This window comes from Rhynchophorus ferrugineus, unplaced genomic scaffold (genome assembly GCF_030347505.1).
Source record: "Rhynchophorus ferrugineus isolate W39M unplaced genomic scaffold, kcgeb_rfMv2 rfM1, whole genome shotgun sequence".
NCBI classification, from domain to species: domain Eukaryota; kingdom Metazoa; phylum Arthropoda; class Insecta; order Coleoptera; family Curculionidae; genus Rhynchophorus; species Rhynchophorus ferrugineus.
Window position 1 is genome coordinate 97,078,942 of NW_027472580.1, and position 18,302 is coordinate 97,097,243.

An 18,302-nucleotide genomic window follows, 5' to 3' on the forward strand; every position below is an offset into this window, starting at 1 on the left:
ATAAATTACAAAATCATTAATTTTTAAGTAAATCAGTTCAAATAAAATGAAAGGCCATGGTAAAAAATATTTCTAATTAGAATATTTATATTGTCTTAAAGGGGTCGTCTAGTCCTAAGAGATATATCCTATTTCAGAATTTATTTTCCTCACTTTTATTGCCTTAAATGATTTACAAACTATTCAATAATATTATTCAAAAGCCAATTTAGTGAAAAAAACAACTTCTATAGCTTATATTCGGGATTATAACTGAGCTCGCCAATGATAGTGCTGAGTACTAGCTACTCTCAGTAACGCCCAGGTGGCATTCGGTAGCTTCCACTTTATTTTGCGACGTTACCATTTATAAGCGATCGAAAGATAGAATCCAATCAGCAGAATGCCGGCATTTTTGCCTTGGCGCTAAAATTAGTGAAAGCTCTAGTGACACTAGCTTGTTTATATTGGATACAGATGTTTTACATATGCATATTATATTACCCGTGTTAATATAATATATATTTAATATTATTGAATTAAGAATTGTTTTTATTTAATTATTTTATTTATGTACATTGTCGAACTCCTTAATGTCTCATTTGTCTACCACGAGTAACATTTACGCACTACTATTAGTTTTTGCTTCTATCATTTTAATCCAAAATAGCAATTGTTGTTGTGAAATCTTACCGCTTAGAAGGAACCGCTCAAGAAAATGGACAGAGAAGAAAAATTACTCAATTACTTAATACAAGTTCTCATTAGTTAATTACCATTAGCACGTCGTTAAGAAAACATGGAAAGACAATACAAAATTTTGCAAATTTTATTTAGAAATATACATAAAAAAATAAAAACTATATAATACGCATACGCGATCCTAGATTATGGCTCAACCGTTAAGAAAAATTAATTTAGCAAAAAACAGACACAGGAAATCAACATATTCCCGTATTTAAAAAATGTTAAAGGTAATTTAAAAATTACTTTACACTAAATAAGTATAAAAATCTATGATCACATGCGCATTACGGCAAAACAAATTAATTTATCAGTTGTAAATTATATTTGTTTTCTTATGACAATGAATAAGTGCATCTAGCAGCGCCGTTGCTATATGATAAAAAATAAACAAGAAAAAGAGATTCATATTCTGGATTCTGATAGGTGAGATTTGAGCGCTTGGACTTCTAAAGAAGTTTTAATTATTTTTGTGTATAATTATTATTGTTATGTTGTGCTAATTTTAAAGACATAGGGTTTTCTATATAAGGCTAATTTATCCTTCATAAAAGACGGAAATGGATGACAAAACATACTGAATCTGAATTACTTATAAAATCGTTAAAGATTAATCATTAAAATAGAAAATGAATATAAATACACAAGATTTCCAATAATAATATACACAGTTGATATGGAAAGAGGCGCAGAAATACAGCAATTTGTTTGATCTAGGCCGAAAATTTGGTGAATGTGCCTGGTCCGGTACTAGGCGACTAGTAAATAAATTAAATGACAGTTGACGTTTTCAAAAAGAGCATAGAGGTTGTTAAGGAGGAAACTTGGAAATTTAAATAATATACATTTGTTACTCATTTGAAATAACTGAAACCACATCATATACCATAAATCAAAAAGTCACAGCTAAATGAAATGAAAAATGAACGTTACAAAATAAATATTAGTAAAAGGATAGACATACCATAATAACTTTTTAAAATTTTTTTTTATAACTTGTAGGACCAAAAAAAGATAAGACCTCGATATGTTAATTTTAGAAGAATTAAGTATTTATGTTCTCCAGAGCAGAAAAGTCAAAATAACCTGCAGATGAAAATTTACGGATTAAACTATTTGGTAATTCTCAATGCCTAGATATAAAATAAATTAATTTACGCCAGAAAACTCAGTTTTGTTTGACTATTTTATTATTATTAGTTCTAATTCCTTCTTTCAAAAGAAAAATATTTGTTGAAAATATTGTGACAACAATGAAGTTAGTTCAGTGAGAAACATCCAAAAACGCTGGCTTAAAAAGGGAACGAATTGCGCAAGTGTATTTCCACGAAATATCTCATAAATATAGTATTTAGAGTGTTTTTATATAAATATAGTATTTTTTGTTTATTAACGTCATGTTTAAAAAGTTACACTACAGTAACAGATGGTTCTGCCAAGCTACAAATCCCCTTGTAATAAAACGCAGACGACCGCTTTGTTCGATTCCTATACGAGCTCGAAAAATTGGTATGAAACAGTCCGTACTTTATTCTGTAAATGAAATAAAAGTGTAACAAAATGTTAAGATTTTATCGATGACTATTCTTACGTGTAACCATCGGTCCATTCCATATTGTCCATCAGACTCCAAACGGCATATCTAGTAATATTACATCCATCCTCCTGAATAGCTGTGCACAAGGCGCTAATGTACGATTCTAGAAAATAAACGCGTCGTTGATCATCCAAAGACTCGCTGGAGTCTGCAAAACCATTCTCAGTGACATATACCAACGGATTGTCGTATTGTTTCTTGATCCACACAAGCAGTTTTCGGAAACCCCACGGAAGTACGTCGGGATCTTTCCATTCGGCTTTTTTCTGCAAATAAGTGCCCTTGTCGGCGTCGAACGACACATCCAACACGGAATAGTTTATGTTCGACACAGCCCACGTGTGATAATGATTTAAACCAAGAAAATCGGCGGACCCGCGTACTATTGCGATTTCTGCGTCAGTAAAAGCCGGTAATCTAGACGTGGTAAAGTTTTGATAGGAGCTCCGTTTGGCTATAGTTGTTTTCATAATGTCCGGATAATCGCCCATTTTCGAAAATATCGGATTAGCAAACCAGCCAAACTATATTAAATAATATAAAATAATTTATTAATACGCCATGTAATCCATTAGGGAAAACGTAAATTCCGTTTTTTCTCGTGATTTTCCAAGCGGAGTTATTCTATATTGAATTTCTATTGAAAACTTAAAATTCGCTTCAAAAATGGAACAGATTTCATTCCGTTTCATCAGCGATTCACAAATGTAAAATTGGATCATTGAATATTTCAATATTGATTAATGTGAAAGGCTTTGTTGGTATCCAGTCTTATTTATCATCTTTTAGCATATCAAAACTGTTTTATGGTCAAATTCCGTAGCACCGTTACGAATTGAAATATTAATTTCGCTGAATTCTTCAATGATTGGCCAGTCGGGGAAAAGCTTCATCTTTAAAATTAAATATCGGGAACGAAAACTATCACATCAATTTAAACACTGACATTCAATTGAGCAAGCACTCATCAGGATAAAGGCCTACAATTTTTAAATGTAATAACTTTTGACCGAGTTAACGAATGACTTAATATACCTAAAATGGAGTATAGGTCGTTATCTTTTAAACGCAATATAACATAACTTTATTGAATAAGTAGCTAGAGATATATGACTTCTACACACTAGGTAAAATAGAAATTACTTTTTCCCCCAACTATAAGTTAATAACTCACCGACATCTGCATCTCTATGTCCGACGCCTTCTCATCGCCTTCACCGAATGGCTCGGCCCAAATAGAATCTATAGTTATGCCCACCCTTCCTGAAACAGTTAATTACACTTTACATTAGCGATTAGCATATGGAATCGACGAATTACCACGCTGAGTGTTCTTGAAGTACTCCTGATATATTCTATAAACTTTAGCATGCGCCAAAAGAACATTTTTTCCACAAATATAAGTTCCGATACCAGGAGATTCCAATCCCGGAGCTCCGTTTCCATACTCGTACACGTCCCGGCATATGCTTGATGGTTCATTTATCGTAATCCATGAACTAACCTGTTGACCAACGACTATGTAACACAATAGGCATAATTATTAATCTTGAAAACTATTCTATACTATTTTAATGTTTCTACTAATTCCTAAAAGATTAAAATAGAAAATAGAAAATAGATTTATATCAATTAACAGTGAAAAATTGAATGGACCATGTTCCCTGAAATTGAGCTATACTGTGCTCTACATATGTGCATAATTTTTTTTTTAACATTTCAACACATTATGGTATATTTACCATTTCTGCTAAACAAACGTCTTTGAGCTCATGAACATCCTCAAAATTAACACATGGTCTCTTGGCAAATTAAACCTGTTTGCCATGTCAAATATTTGTTCCACGGCTAATTATTCTTTCAAGAACTTAAAACCTAAACTGATACTTGGTCTTAACCGATTACTGTAAATTGTTTTTTATTGAAATTCTTAATCTTGTCCTAAATATGAGAATAAATACATTTTTTTCAAAATTAACCCTGCTGCACTAGATAGAGTATACCTGTAATTGTTGATTTCAGTCAACATATCCGTCAATATACTTACCCGGTCGCCGAAAAAACGGAAAACTACCGCGGCATAATCGGCAAAATAATCAACAATACGTGAATTCGTCCAACCACCTAAAATCTGAATATTCTGTGGCAAATCCCAATGATATAAAGTTATCTGAAATAATTTTAATTACATGATTTTTGTAGGTCTATCCTCCATTATAAACCACTTACCATTGGTTCAATACCATTTTCTAAAAGACTGTTAATCAATTTATTATAATATTCAATACCCTTAGAATTAATTCTATTAGAAAATCCTGAAGGCAAAATACGTGTCCATGAAATTGAAAACCTACAGTAAATTTAACAATCGGCCCAAACAAAACTAAATTAGAAATTCTTGCTCTCACCGATAGAAATGCAGATTTAAGAATTTAATCATTTTTATGTCTTCTTTCCAAAGATCATAAGAATTACATGCTACGTCGCCTGTAGAATGATCCTTTATGGGACTGGGAATGGAATGAGCATATATATCCCAAATACTTTTTCCTTTATCTGAAAATATTTAATTTCTCCAAACATACACTAAGATATTTATTTTTTTCAATAATTACCATCTTTCCCACAACCACCCTCAATCTGATAAGCTGCTGTGGCAGCCCCAAATTTAAGTTGAGGCGGTAAAACTGTCAAGGAGAAACAGACTATAGAATTCAACAAAACAACGATAAGAACTTTGCTTGACATATTATAAATAAGTGATATATAATATATTTATTATTGTCGCATTTATCGCTGAAACAACACTGTTAACCTATAACAAAAAAGAGCTACGAAACATTTAAATGGCAAAATGTACGATCTATATATATCATTGAGTGATACCGTATGTTATATTTTATATATATTTTGTTTATACCTTAAGATATAATTCGGCAACTGCATATATAACCTTTGTTATGCTACAAGACGCCATCTGGCAGAGTGTTAAAAAAGATAAAGATAACTATTATTTATTTCCCATAACGAAACAGGAAATAAGAGATACGAGTAGGGAATAAGACAATAGATAAATTTTTATTTAATAAAAGTTTGCATGAAAACATTTTAATATAAATATGCATGATTCAAAAACCGATCTAAAAACAAAAACACCTTACTCTAAATTAATGTAAAATAAGAAAAAAGTAAATGATCAAAATGCAGTAAGCTTATCTATACGAAAGTTTTCTACAAGAAACATATATTATATATTATAAATATATATTCAACCGCATCAAAATAAATAAAAAACATTCAAAGATTTTTATACAGTTGAAATACATATTTAAGAATACGATACTGCTACTACAAATTTTAAATCATCTGGACTATGAAAACACCAGTGAAAAAATTACCAAATTTACTGGAACAAAATTATTTTATTTAAAGACTTTATTAGCTTTTAACTTTTTTTACTTTTATTAAATTATTCTAGTAGGATTTGCAGATGTAACAATCAATACTTTTATTCCCTTATTGTTATTAAAATATTTTTCATTAATTACCTTCATTATGAAAATGTTTCATATGTTATGAAATTGTAAAGCATCCTATATATTATTGTATTAACGGTTGAATCTCTTGGAATTCCATACATTTTGACGATATATGGACTATTATTGCAATTGTATGTACAACAGATTTCTTAGTCATAAATACATATAATATGTAGTCACGCCGTACAAATAGACAATTTTAATCTTTATGGGCGAAATTTCAAATTTGACATTTCCATATTTTTTTAAAGTGATTAGGTTATGGAGTTTTACATTTTTTCAAATTAATCGGTACTTATTTAAATCATCAATATATGCCAATAACTAGTGAGTGAAATTACTTCCTGTGTAAATTTATAAAATTGTATTTCTGTATTGTATGTTTATTATCTATCCTTGAATAAATACAAAAATGGACAGATATCAGCTGTTTGAACCAACTGTTTCAGTAAATATAGAAAATCAGTAAATTTCTGTAAACATGGGGAAAGAAACAGTCAGTATTAAAATAAGGCGATTTGATCTTTCTGGTAACAAACAACACCTATTTTGTTATAAATTTAAAATGAATATCATTTGTTAGAAAAACCCGACAGTATAGATAAATCCATCTGTATTACTGTACCAAATACCGATTATTCTACGGTAACGGAAGCACTTTTTGAAGTTTGCGGGGTATCTCCAGAAAAAACTGTACTTAAAATCCGAAATAGCGATGAAATGTTAGTTCCTGTGTCATTTCTTATCGAGAATCCAATGCAGATCTACTATATTGATGTGGCAAATATATCATGTTTTGGTTAACAATTGATATACTGATTCTGTTTTAATAAAAACAAATTAATTTGTAGGTAAAAACACAAATAGTCTACTACAGGATGCATATGTTGATGCAGTTTGTAATAAAGTTAAATCTCTAGAATCAAGAATAGCACAAGCAGAGTTACTGCTGCCTCAATTGGAATGGAGAAGACAAGCTTATATGGAGGACACAGTTTCAGGTTTATTGAATAAAGTGCAGTTCTTGAATAGAAGATTTGATGAACTTTATCCTAAATACAAAATAAATCAAGTAGTACCCAACTAGATGGTGCTCCTCTTTGTGAACACTAATCTATAATCTTATACATATATATATATATATATATATATATATATATATATATATATATATATATATATATATATATATATATATATATATATATATGTATATATATATATATATTGGTTCTTACTTAGAGACCATTAACAATTTTAAAACTAATTATTTATCTGTCATACTCACTCCTCACATAACCTTAATATAAGAAAATTATCAATAATAAAAAAACAATTTTACTTAATTAGTCATTTATTTAAAATAACATTCATTACAGGAAATAAGTTCTTGGTCTACGCACTGAGAATGTGTTCATTGACTTGTGCTGAATGCGTTTCGGCAAAGGGAATCTAATAGTAGAATCGTGGAACTGCTTCACTTGAGGTCTCCTGGTATCTGCAGCCTTAACCTGTTCTACTTTGATAATCTACAACACATTAATAAAACAAATTAGAGATACGTTTTTTGCAATTCAGCATCAAAATTACTTGAATAGAATGTGCTCTAGCACGATGTCTAGCACCCATATCTCTGTAGCATTGGGTCACAGCACCAGATACACTCAAGTCTCTGTATTCCCTGTACATATTGTGTGTACCAGAACGGGAGTCATATCTGCAGAAAATGAAAATGATTAACTTATACCCATATAAATATTAGAAGCCCTTACCTTAACCAGATGCCAAAGTTCTTAATTTTAGTTGGGGTTTTTTCTGGAATGGGCTTCACAGAAACAATCTCTCCAGTAGACTTTTTGAACTTCTTTAACTGCCTCAAGAAATACCAAAACCGGGACTTTGCCACAATCTGATCGGGGGCGAATATTCGCATTTTATATAAAGGAGTCTTGAGCTCCTTTTCGGTAGGCAACTTACGGCCAATAACCTCATATTCTTTCAACTAAAAACAACAAGTCATTACAAGAATAAAAACACAGAAAACTCGATGAACACAACACGTTATCTTTTAGTTAGTCGGAATACACGTGTACTCAACAAAATAAACTTGTTAAACTCGCAATTTCAGAAGAAAGCTCATATTGACTCTATAATTAAATATGATTACGACAAAAATTAAATACATTATTACATGACGAAAATATGATTAAATAATATAAATAATCTAAAAAATATATAAACCAACCTCTCCTTTGGCTTTCATGGCTGCGGTTCGGTGACAGAAAGGAAGCGGAAACTTTTTGTGAAGTTAGTTGTGCTGAAATAAGCTTTAGTTCTGTCAAAGAGGGCGCTTTACTGATATCTACCAATCAGTTGTAGAATATTTTTGACATAAAATGACTATAAATAAGAAAAGAACATAAATAAAGAATTGGGTTATGAGAAAGTTTAGGTTTTTTGGCATTTTTTCAGCTACTGATTACATGGAAAATGTAATTATAATTTTTATCTTGCCATAATACTCTAGTTACTAATTTTAGGTTTCCTGTCAAAATTTGGGGTACAGCATGGAAAGTAATAAAACGTGAGACCCTACAATTTCAACGAAAATGTTCAGATCTATCAATAGTTAAAACTCATCTAGAGGTTCCTACGTTTTGCGATATCCTCATCGATGTCGCTTGTAAAGTTCGAATTAAGCCGCTAAATATACATAAATTTCACAATATAAATGCCTTTATATTACAAACTGATCAGAAGTATGACAATTCTATTGAACATTATTTGGATGGCAATAAAGTGATTGTGAAGGGTCATCCTAATTTAGATCCTAACACATTATGTAGTATTAAAGCTCCAGTTAAAGCTAGTAAGCAATATTGTTTTGATTTGTTTGTTGTCATCTAAGCAGTATATTTTTAAGATTTGAATATAGCAGCCAGGAATGATGTATCTGTAGGTTATTTTCATGGAGATAAAATAAAAATTAAGACTGAAGGAAATGTATTAATTGACAGATTTCAAGGTGATATTATAGATGTGTCAACCAAAGGAAATATTATCTTAAATAATTTTATACAAGCTTCAAATATAACAGCTACAGCAACAGAAGGTGTAAGATAATTTTAGTTAAAACACATTATTAGATTTTAATCTTCAATTACTTCTTTACAATTTTAGTCAATAAAAACAGGCCGTTTACAATCACTTAACTTGAAATTAAAAACAATTAACAAGGGTAATATAATAGTGGATTCTTCATATTGTTCTAATAGTATTTTTGTTGTTGAGAATGGGGATTTCCACTTAAATAATGGACATAAGCACTGTAAAATCTTTATTGTTAAGGGGAATTTATTTCTAAGTAAGTTCATTAGTAAAACTTACAGTACTGATTGTACCAGATTCTTTGTTATTTTTAGCTGGATTTGATGGTCAATTATCTGCTGTGATTAATTCGGGCTCTGCTGATATTCATTTATCTAGAATTACAGGAAATTCAGAGATAAACCTTAAAGATTCCAGCAACTTATTATTGAAATTGACTGATTCTTGCCAAGAAAACACTGGATTCAAAATAAATGCTCAAGATGTAATTCTTCCCAAAATATTAAAGTGCCTGGTTCACAGGTATGATAATTCTACAATATTAAAACCTGATATTGAACCTGAATATATAGTAAATCTAAATTGCTCAAACTCAAAAGTTGTGATTGAAAACACATCCTGGGAAGACATGATGAAAATGAAGGTAAAAAATAAATTTTTATAAAATGATGATCTAAATACTCATTACTGTTTTATTGTGTAAATATAAAACCATAAATTTTAACAGATTTCAATAAAATGTCTGAAATCATTTCCTGGTCTTTTTCCCTTTACCCTTTGAGCCTTTCTTTTTCTGTCTCATCCTTTTCCTCTCTGCAGCTTCTCTGACTTTTAGAATTTGAGCTGTGTTCTTCATTTCAGACTGTTTCTGTTTTTGTTTCAACTTTTCATTATGTTTTGCCCAGTGCGTATACCTCTTTGTTGAAGAGGCAATACCTGAAAAATAGTAATTACACAAGTTACTAATTGAATGAATCTCTGTACCGCAAATTTTAGACATAGAAACAATGAAAGTTATTTTGCCTCTATGCCTGATATGGTTTACTTTACTATGATTCTGGATTTAAGACATAAAAAGTTTTATAATAGTTTAGTTTACTTGCTCTCTATGTGATTAATTTTATGTATTTGTTATACAGTATTTTTGAAAAAATTATTTTTATTTTTTGTCTATGAAATGAATAAACTGATGAACCAATCTCCAGTGCAAATAAATATTTTCCTCCTTCAAAAAATATGTTCATCCATAGTAACAATGCTTTCTAAAAATCTAAATTTACATTTACAACAGAAAATTATAGAAAAGTTATTCTGAAGTGTTTGGTATGTGATTGTAAATTATCAGAGTGCTATGTGGTTCTTGGAAACGTTCTACATCAGTTGCTGTTCCACTCCTTTTGTTTACTTGAAGAAGATAAAAACTGCTTTTAAAATCTATTATTGATTATCTGCCAAATTCTAATGAGTAAATGTTACCCTTTTTTTTGGATCAGTAAGCACTTACTACAAAATATGTCATCAGAAAAAAAAATTGTGCTAGAACAATGTGTTAAAATGTTAATTACATAAAATCAAGACTAAAAAAGTATATAGTATTTTACAGATTGTATTATAAAGAAGCAAAATTTATATATAGAGCCGACAAATTTTAAAACTATTACAAACAAGACAAAGGGCACTGCAACCAAAAAAGGTTGAGAACCATTGTACTAAACTGCGAATTTACCTTGCGCAATATTCTCACCAGCATTATTATCGTCTGAATCATCGATCGTTTTGGTCTTTTCTTTCCACTGTGCATACCTGTTACTTTTGTATGTCGCAGGTATCCATATACCAGACTCAGTTTTAATTTTGCCTTTTCTGGAGTTCTGTAATAAAGTGAAAATATCGTATATTACTCGAATACCTTTTTATTAAAAGTCTGAAGAACATTACCTCTACAGTAACCATCTTTTTCTTCTTACGATCCCACATCTTCATGGATCTATTTAATTTCATCGCCTCCTCAGAGTCCCCAGTCAAATCCAGTTGCACTTTGCTCGCCTCACTCTGGAAGTTATTTACGGACAACCTGTTAATTCAAAAACAACGCGAAATAAACATATATATTTGTATTTAGATAACCATACCCTTGTTCTGTATGTTGGTCACTTGGAGCATAAGGAATAAAGACGCTCCCTTCAACTTTCCGCTTTTTACTAATCTTATTATATAACGTATCCATGGATCGTTTTTTCGGAACTATAACGCTTTTAAAAACCTCCTGTATATCTTCCTTTGTGCTACCTAGAGAGTTCGGGGCTTAACAATATATTCCGTCGAAAAAGTACCGGGAACCGAAACAATTTTTTCGATTATATCGATTAATTAAATATTATATCGATTAAGTCCAAAACTAGTAAAATTTAGTTTTGTTCAGTTATGCAAAACTATCAAAATTATAAAAATGAACGAAATATATCGATTATGGTAAAGTTTATCATATATAGATTACAGTGACAATATTTCACGTATGATTTATATTTTCTACTCGTCAATTACTCATTTTACTTTTCCGCAGCTGGATTAATATATTTTAATATAAAAGATCCCAACATTAATAAAAATCGTTCATAAAATCTGGCATAAACTAACCGAATCAAGCAGACTACAGTCAAAGGTAATGCCCATCTCATATAATTTACTAATGTTATGTTTTTACGCACTTGTTAGTTCACCATGTATAATTATGAAAATTTGATGAAATTGAATTAAGAAAATATAAAACTCCAAAAGAAACCTTCATGATGAATTCAGGTACACAAAGTGCCTTTAGAGCATGTAGGTGGTGTAAAAAAAACAAATTCAAAGGAAATATATCGGTAATATGTGAACATATATACTATTGAGTATATCAATCATATTTCACATCAATTTTGAGTTCATTCATTCATTCAATCATAAGACCTCTTGTTCACTTCCGTATAGCCTAAATCGAGCACTGTAAGAACTCTAGAAGAGGGATGAAGTTTAAACTCCGTGATAGTATAGAGGACAGTTGTAAGTGCTATGACAGTGTTGGCTTTTGAAATCATCAATTACTGGTACTTTTTTGCTACTATTAAAATCACTTACCCGGTAAATCACCCACTGGTTTATGCAAACTCACATTATCCAAGTGTTTTTCTTGCAACAGTATTTTGTGTGCGTTAATTTTCTCCTTGTGGAAGGCTCTCTTTTCCTTCATCGTTAAGTACTCTTGCGATTTATTTTTACCACAAATCTCGAAAATAGTCTAAAAACGAATAGTCAATCTCACGAGCATAAACAGACAGCAATGGATATTTACCCCGTTAGGACGATACAGTTTCATTTTGTCCAGCACCATATTGCGCTCCATCAGCGCTGTATCGTTCAAACTTTTAAAAACACTATGAAGGGTACATAAATCCATTGGCAGATCCTTAATTCTTCTGTTACTGTCAGCTGAAGCCGCTGGTCTGGATCTGATGTACTGTTTGTAAGCGTTCTCGGTAACTTTTTGCATGCTCACCTACAGCAACAACATTTTAAAATTGTTTTAAAAATACCGTGAGAAAACCCCCATACCAAATCGAGATTATTGTCATGCAACGTTAAAACCGAGCTCAACTGATCCTCCAGTAAATCCTGTGAAATTCTGCCAATATTGCCATCGTGATTTTGAGTACATAGAGACAAAGGCCGTCCAAGAAATAAATGCAAATCCAGTAAATATGCCTGTTCATCGGGCGCAACTAAGGAAAACGCTGTTCCTGAGCGTCCAGCTCTCGCACATCTGCCTAATATATCCATATATTACCACCTATATAAGATAAGAGGGCACTTGTTCGCATCGGACAGAATACATTTTTTAGTATATTATATTAATGGAATATTTAATTATAAAGTTTACTATATTCTGCAGTACAATTAATATATAAATTATACAATTAATAATCAATCCATAGAAAAATCATAAATGCGATCTTTGACATTTGAACATTTGACAAAAATCTCAAAATTGGAATTCGCGAATGTCATCCACACATGGGTTTTAATAAGTAGATCTATATCTGGACGGATAGTATGTATGTGTTACTTTAACGTATCAGTTAAATGAAATGAACAATACTAATAATCTTTATTTTAAAAAACTTAAAGCCCATACATATCAAAGGCATGATAAGGGTAAAATTTGGTCTGAAATTATAGAGAAATAAAAAATATCTGTATGCATCTCAAAAATCGTCCCAACATAATGAAGATTTATACGAAAAAAAAAACACCTATCCGATACGTAATGACTGCTTGCTAACCTTAATTGTAATGTTGATATATCCGACTTACCTACTCTGTGTACAAATAACTTAGCCTTGGCGGGAAAATTATAATTAATTACATTATCTAATTGGGGAATGTCGAGACCACGAGCGGCCACGTCCGTAACCACTAAAACTTTTACTTTTCCGGCGCTAAATTTAGCAGCGTTAATTTTCCTAGCCGATGGATCCAAGTTAGAATATATGTACGTGTTTGTGATGGATAATTTATCTAAAACCTAAATACAAACCTTTATAATTTCTGTCCTTAAAAGCTCAAAAAGTAAACTACTTAAAAAATGAAGGAACATTCATTAAAGATTACTATATAAAAAAAATTGAGTATTAAAAAGAAATTTAATCAAATGTCAAATCAAAAGTAAAATATATTTGTTTTTGAAAAGTTAAAGGTGAGCTAGTTTTTTACAGAATGTGGTATTCAATTAATTGTTTTTATTTTTGAACAATTTAATTGTATCGGGGCTTCGTTTTTAAATCTATGTTATGGATATATAGGTCAGCTTGTAATTTAATGCAAATTAATACTGGTTCTACTCACCATATGTAAATATTCAACATGATGCTTTGTAGAAGCAAACACTATAGTTTGTTGTTTTGGATCAATCACTGACTTTAGCAATACTAAAAGAGCTGATAATTTTTCCTCAGGCCTCACCATAAAAAACTGTAGCTTCAGCTGCTCTGGTAATTTAGATTCAACATCTAATCTGGGAACTATGATTAAGATATTATTTAACTAATTAATATTAAACTTACCTTAATAGAATTGGATCACTTAGACCTGCTTTGGCAAATTCCACTAAAACTTTAGGTAATGTTGCAGAAAATAATAGCGTTTGTCTGGAATCAGGTAGTCTGTTAACAATTTCTGTTAACTGCTCACTCAATCCCATTTCAAAAAGCCTGTCAGCCTCATCAAAAACTACATACTCTATATTGTTCAATTTCAGTTCCATCTCTATACAAACATGTAAAAAACGGCCAGGAGTAGCTACTATAATATCTGGATTTCCATGAATGGCAGAAAATTGATCCTCCATTGAATCACCTCCTAATATAACGGCTGCCTTCAAATCTGCAAATTTCCCTAGCTCCTTAATGAACTTTAAGGTCTGCAACATATTTAGTTATTTTAAATACAGTATTCACACAGAACTGTTACCTGTAGTGCCAATTCTCTTGTTGGTGATAAAATTAGTGCTCTCGCACCAGCCTTAGCTTGTCGGGACTTTAATTTCTCAAACATTGGTATCAAAAAAGCTGCAGTCTTACCACTGCCAGTTCTTGCCATAGCGACTACATCTCTACCTTCCAGAAGTAAGGGAATAGTTTTTCTTTGTATGGGAGTGGGTTGCTTGTACCCTCTTTTAGTGATTCCCTTCAATATATTATAAGTTAAATTCATGGATTGAAACCCACCGGATTTCTTTCCAGATTTCCTTTGCCTTAATTCTTCGCCATTGATGTCAATGTCTATTGCTTTATTGGGATCTACAAATCCTGGTATCTCACCCATTGCACGAAACTGTTGTTATGCTAAATATATTTACACTCCGATATAACTTGAATATCACGTTAAAATATTAAAAAACGTTAAAATAGGCTAGATTTTCAATGCTTTGTGGTTAGACCCATAGAAAATACATTAGACATGAAAATAAGTAACGATACCACAAAAAAAATCGATACAAGTATCGATTTTTGACATATATATCGATATTTTTTAGACGACTATGTTCAAACAAAATTGGAGATATTTTTTAAACTTTGTAAAAAAACCTTTAAATTATTTTTAATCAACCTTTAAAATTGATACTTAATTTAAAAGGTTTATTAAAAGTATCACTAATTTATTAAATATTTAGAGAATATCAATAAATCTTTTATAATATATCGTTATTTTTCCTAGTTGTAAAAAAACAATCTGCGTACATACATACGTGCATTTATACGCGGTTTATGCGTTTTATCGTTCGGTGTATACCAAAAAATAATGAGGTTAGATTAAATCTATAGATAGGGATGGTCAAGAAATCGATATTTTTGCCGATATATCTCTAGGTTTGTTGACCGCAATTTTTTTAAAAATGAAAATTGAAGATATTTTTATACTAACATTTTAAAAATTCGCTTTTTTATTAAAATTAAAATAAATTAGTTAAAGATTCGCTATAACGTTTAAAATATATATTTAATGGTAGGGTTGCTCAAAAAAATCCTTTTTTTTATATAGATAAATCTAAATTATTCTTCGCGGTCAACAACCCTATCAATAAATAAGGATATTACCTTTTTTAATATCTTAATACTTTGGTATGCATTTTCATAATCAGCCTTAAATTTTGTGCTTTTCTATGTTGCATAGTATAAGTATTAATTTAGAAGAAAAACAAAACTATTTGATCCTTAGTATGTGATGTGTCCACGTTCACGTAATACATGTAAATATATGCTAAAAAAATACACTGTTCAACATGGTAGACTTGAACTTTTAAAATATATTTTCTAAAAAATAATATATTTCTAAAGTTAAAGAGTTTTATTTCAATTTCAGAACATTACTAGGGTTGAAAAATTGTTGAACAGGACACATTTTTAGGATGTAATTCCAATATTCGCTTTCTTCAAATGTCAACAAACATAAAAACATTTTCTAATTAATTAAACAAAATTTAATATTTAGGCCCCCTCATTAGAATACACCATAAGATATCAACTTTTTTTATTGGCAAAAAATATTAGAAATAAAAAACAATAATTTAACATTTCATGTGTATTTAGGACACAGTCCAAGTTAATGTATAAAACATATTGATGAATATATTTATGGTTCCTCCTGCAATTTGGCCAAGAAACTCTTCTTCTTCTGAGCCACACGGTCTTTACGTTCTGCAAGAGTAAGTTTTCTACGCAGGGTCTTCTTCTTGGCAGGAACAGCAGCTTTCTCTTTCTTTTCTGGTGCTGGATTTGCTCTTATAGCAGCATGTGCGTTTTTGTAAATGGTTTCAACCTAAAAATTAGAGGATTTATATTAGATCAAATTATAAAAGCCTGTACTGCAATGTATTAGTTGTTTTATGAATACAACATGTTTCTGATAATAAAATGACCAGGAACAGGTGAAAATCATAATTTTTATGTTGTCCAATTGCGACACTACTTTTTCAGCAAACAAAAGAGTAGTAATTTTTGTTTGGACATATTGATGCTAGTAAAACCAATCTTACTTGATCGGCGTTAATTCCTAATTTAATATATTGGCTGAACTGTCTCTTAAAAGCCTCAGGGTCTTCCTCTTCAAGAGACTTCATATATTCAGCTACATGGAGGCCAAAAATGTGACTGCGATGGACCTCTGCATTGAAACTCTTGGATTCGGCATCATAGCCTGGGAACCGCTTTGTAGAATGTGGAATATTCAAACCTCCATCTACAGCTCCTTTCATTGCGGCAAATACCCTTGCACCAGTGGAAGTACGGTTAAGACCCACATCAAGGTAACATCTATAAACAAAAAATAAAATTAAAACTGTCATACTATGCAAATAGGAAAATTATTACAAAAAATGCTAATCAGTGACACATTAAAATCATGTTGTGCACAGTTGCCAAAAAGATACTGAACTCCCTCCAGTAAAAAACTTACATGAAGGTTTCACACCTACTTGGTACTTATAGCATCAGATGACGCGCATGTGTCAGAAATTCATCATTGACATTAAAAATCCAAAAACAATAATTTATTACTACAATTTGTTTATGTAATGATGAATATTACCTGAAGGCTCCAGGTCCGTCATCAACGCCCTCAACATTATATTCATCTCCAGTAACTTCAGTACTGCCCTGATATAAGTTATCTAAGCCAAGTTGTTTCAACAATCTTCTGGCTAAAAGCAATCCAGTACAGTAGGCTGCAGCATAATTTGTCAATCCTACTTTAATGCCATATCTGAAATCAATTAAATACATGTGTGAAAACTTCCATTCTATGCATTCTACATGACTTACCTAGGCAATTCATGGGAATAAGCAGCACATAAAATTTTGTCCCCTTCAATTCTAGAATAGGCAATCTGACAAGTAATGTCGCGATTGGATAAACGAACTATGAAACGGTATTTGGGAGTATTGTATTTGTTTTTATCCTGTACGATTAATCGTTTTCTGGCATAATAATCTGTTTTACCCTCCCTACGCCTCTTAAACTTAACTTGGAATCTCTTAAAGTACTGCTTATTTTTAACCACCTTGACGAATCCCTAGAAAACACAAATAGTGATTATCAAATAAAAAATAGTGCTACACATGCTGTTAAATAATTTATATGTAATCAATCCCTTTCAAAGACTTCCTAACCACGAAAACAATCTGTCAAAACAAATCCGAACATATCACAAAATGCAAAACACATCCCAACTTAAAATAATTTATAGACAACAGTATTTAGTTTAGACTCTAACAAATATAGTGTATTTTTATAAGATCTTACCATTTTGCTGAGTAAACTCGATTAAAAGTCAACACGGACACGAACAAACCTTCGAAGGCCGTCGCAGTCCAAAGGAAAGAGGGAAGAGGGCGCTTATTTCAATAATCCTCTAAGTCATTTCTTCTTAAAAAAAGATGGCTCTATAGTTGATAATATTCTAATAAGTTCAAACGTTATATGTCATATTTTATACTAGGAATGTATATATATATATATACACACATTCCTTTCCTTTAAAATTACGTACCCAAATTCGCTGAAAAAATATCGATATAGCGGCCAAAAAACCATATTTTTTTCAGAAAATATCGATAAATATTATATCGATTTTTTTTTTGCATCCCTATTTTATAGTTTATTTCATTATTTCTCTATGTAGTTTATTAACTGTCAGTTTGTGGTACAATCCATAGAGTAAATATATATTACTTAATGGGTACAATTTTTACACAAAACACAGGAACTCATTATTTTGTGAATTGTTAGTTAAGAACGTATAA

General features: G+C 30.9%; 6 protein-coding genes across 12 annotated transcripts; 2 read left to right on the forward strand and 4 right to left on the reverse strand.

Annotated features, from left to right (window-relative positions):
- Nucleotides 1-794: 794 nt before the first annotated feature.
- On the reverse strand, nucleotides 795-6,009 carry LOC143193390 (myrosinase 1). Of its 5 annotated transcripts, none has more exons than XM_076399605.1 (9): nucleotides 5,869-6,009; nucleotides 4,936-5,007; nucleotides 4,729-4,876; nucleotides 4,550-4,670; nucleotides 4,368-4,490; nucleotides 3,641-3,824; nucleotides 3,495-3,583; nucleotides 2,315-2,844; nucleotides 795-2,256 (listed from the first exon to the last, which is right to left on the reverse strand). In XM_076399605.1, exons 1-9 carry the CDS (start codon nucleotides 5,888-5,890, stop codon nucleotides 2,133-2,135), a joined length of 1,413 nt encoding a protein of 470 aa, XP_076255720.1. In that variant the 5' UTR covers nucleotides 5,891-6,009; the 3' UTR covers nucleotides 795-2,132. The 5 variants fall into 5 exon arrangements, with proteins under 5 accessions (XP_076255720.1, XP_076255710.1, XP_076255692.1 ...); XM_076399595.1 differs by having other exon boundaries at nucleotides 4,936-5,135; nucleotides 5,869-6,005; XM_076399577.1 differs by lacking the exon at nucleotides 5,869-6,009 and adding an exon at nucleotides 5,241-5,310 and having other exon boundaries at nucleotides 4,936-5,135.
- Nucleotides 6,010-6,045: 36 nt separating this feature from the next.
- LOC143193430 (uncharacterized) lies at nucleotides 6,046-7,205 on the forward strand. Of its 2 annotated transcripts, XM_076399642.1 has the most exons (4): nucleotides 6,046-6,186; nucleotides 6,280-6,389; nucleotides 6,443-6,658; nucleotides 6,711-7,205. In XM_076399642.1, exons 2-4 carry the CDS (start codon nucleotides 6,341-6,343, stop codon nucleotides 6,944-6,946), a joined length of 501 nt encoding a protein of 166 aa, XP_076255757.1. In that variant the 5' UTR covers nucleotides 6,046-6,186; nucleotides 6,280-6,340; the 3' UTR covers nucleotides 6,947-7,205. The 2 variants fall into 2 exon arrangements, with proteins under 2 accessions (XP_076255757.1, XP_076255754.1); XM_076399639.1 differs by lacking the exon at nucleotides 6,046-6,186 and having other exon boundaries at nucleotides 6,196-6,389.
- Nucleotides 7,196-8,255, reverse strand: RpL18A (Ribosomal protein L18A). The gene is made up of 4 exons (XM_076399632.1): nucleotides 8,105-8,255; nucleotides 7,632-7,861; nucleotides 7,450-7,576; nucleotides 7,196-7,388 (listed from the first exon to the last, which is right to left on the reverse strand). Exons 1-4 carry the CDS (start codon nucleotides 8,120-8,122, stop codon nucleotides 7,233-7,235), a joined length of 531 nt encoding a protein of 176 aa, XP_076255747.1. The 5' UTR covers nucleotides 8,123-8,255; the 3' UTR covers nucleotides 7,196-7,232.
- LOC143193411 (uncharacterized) lies at nucleotides 8,215-9,718 on the forward strand. Its single transcript, XM_076399624.1, has 5 exons — nucleotides 8,215-8,351; nucleotides 8,400-8,728; nucleotides 8,783-8,973; nucleotides 9,040-9,223; nucleotides 9,282-9,718. Coding segments are annotated over exons 1-5 (1,056 nt in total). The 5' UTR covers nucleotides 8,215-8,349; the 3' UTR covers nucleotides 9,632-9,718.
- LOC143193377 (ATP-dependent RNA helicase DDX54) lies at nucleotides 9,635-14,985 on the reverse strand. 2 transcript variants are annotated; one of them, XM_076399565.1, is made up of 11 exons: nucleotides 14,473-14,985; nucleotides 14,067-14,422; nucleotides 13,849-14,017; nucleotides 13,318-13,528; nucleotides 12,559-12,770; nucleotides 12,299-12,502; nucleotides 12,085-12,244; nucleotides 11,100-11,256; nucleotides 10,906-11,041; nucleotides 10,712-10,838; nucleotides 9,635-9,903 (listed from the first exon to the last, which is right to left on the reverse strand). In XM_076399565.1, exons 1-11 carry the CDS (start codon nucleotides 14,824-14,826, stop codon nucleotides 9,716-9,718), a joined length of 2,274 nt encoding a protein of 757 aa, XP_076255680.1. In that variant the 5' UTR covers nucleotides 14,827-14,985; the 3' UTR covers nucleotides 9,635-9,715. The 2 variants fall into 2 exon arrangements, with proteins under 2 accessions (XP_076255680.1, XP_076255674.1); XM_076399559.1 differs by having other exon boundaries at nucleotides 10,694-10,838.
- Nucleotides 14,986-16,068: 1,083 nt separating this feature from the next.
- Nucleotides 16,069-18,223, reverse strand: RpL5 (Ribosomal protein L5). Its single transcript, XM_076399682.1, has 5 exons — nucleotides 17,803-18,223; nucleotides 17,322-17,572; nucleotides 17,089-17,262; nucleotides 16,538-16,814; nucleotides 16,069-16,320 (listed from the first exon to the last, which is right to left on the reverse strand). Exons 1-5 carry the CDS (start codon nucleotides 17,803-17,805, stop codon nucleotides 16,135-16,137), a joined length of 891 nt encoding a protein of 296 aa, XP_076255797.1. The 5' UTR covers nucleotides 17,806-18,223; the 3' UTR covers nucleotides 16,069-16,134.
- Between the last annotated feature and the right edge of the window lie 79 nt (nucleotides 18,224-18,302).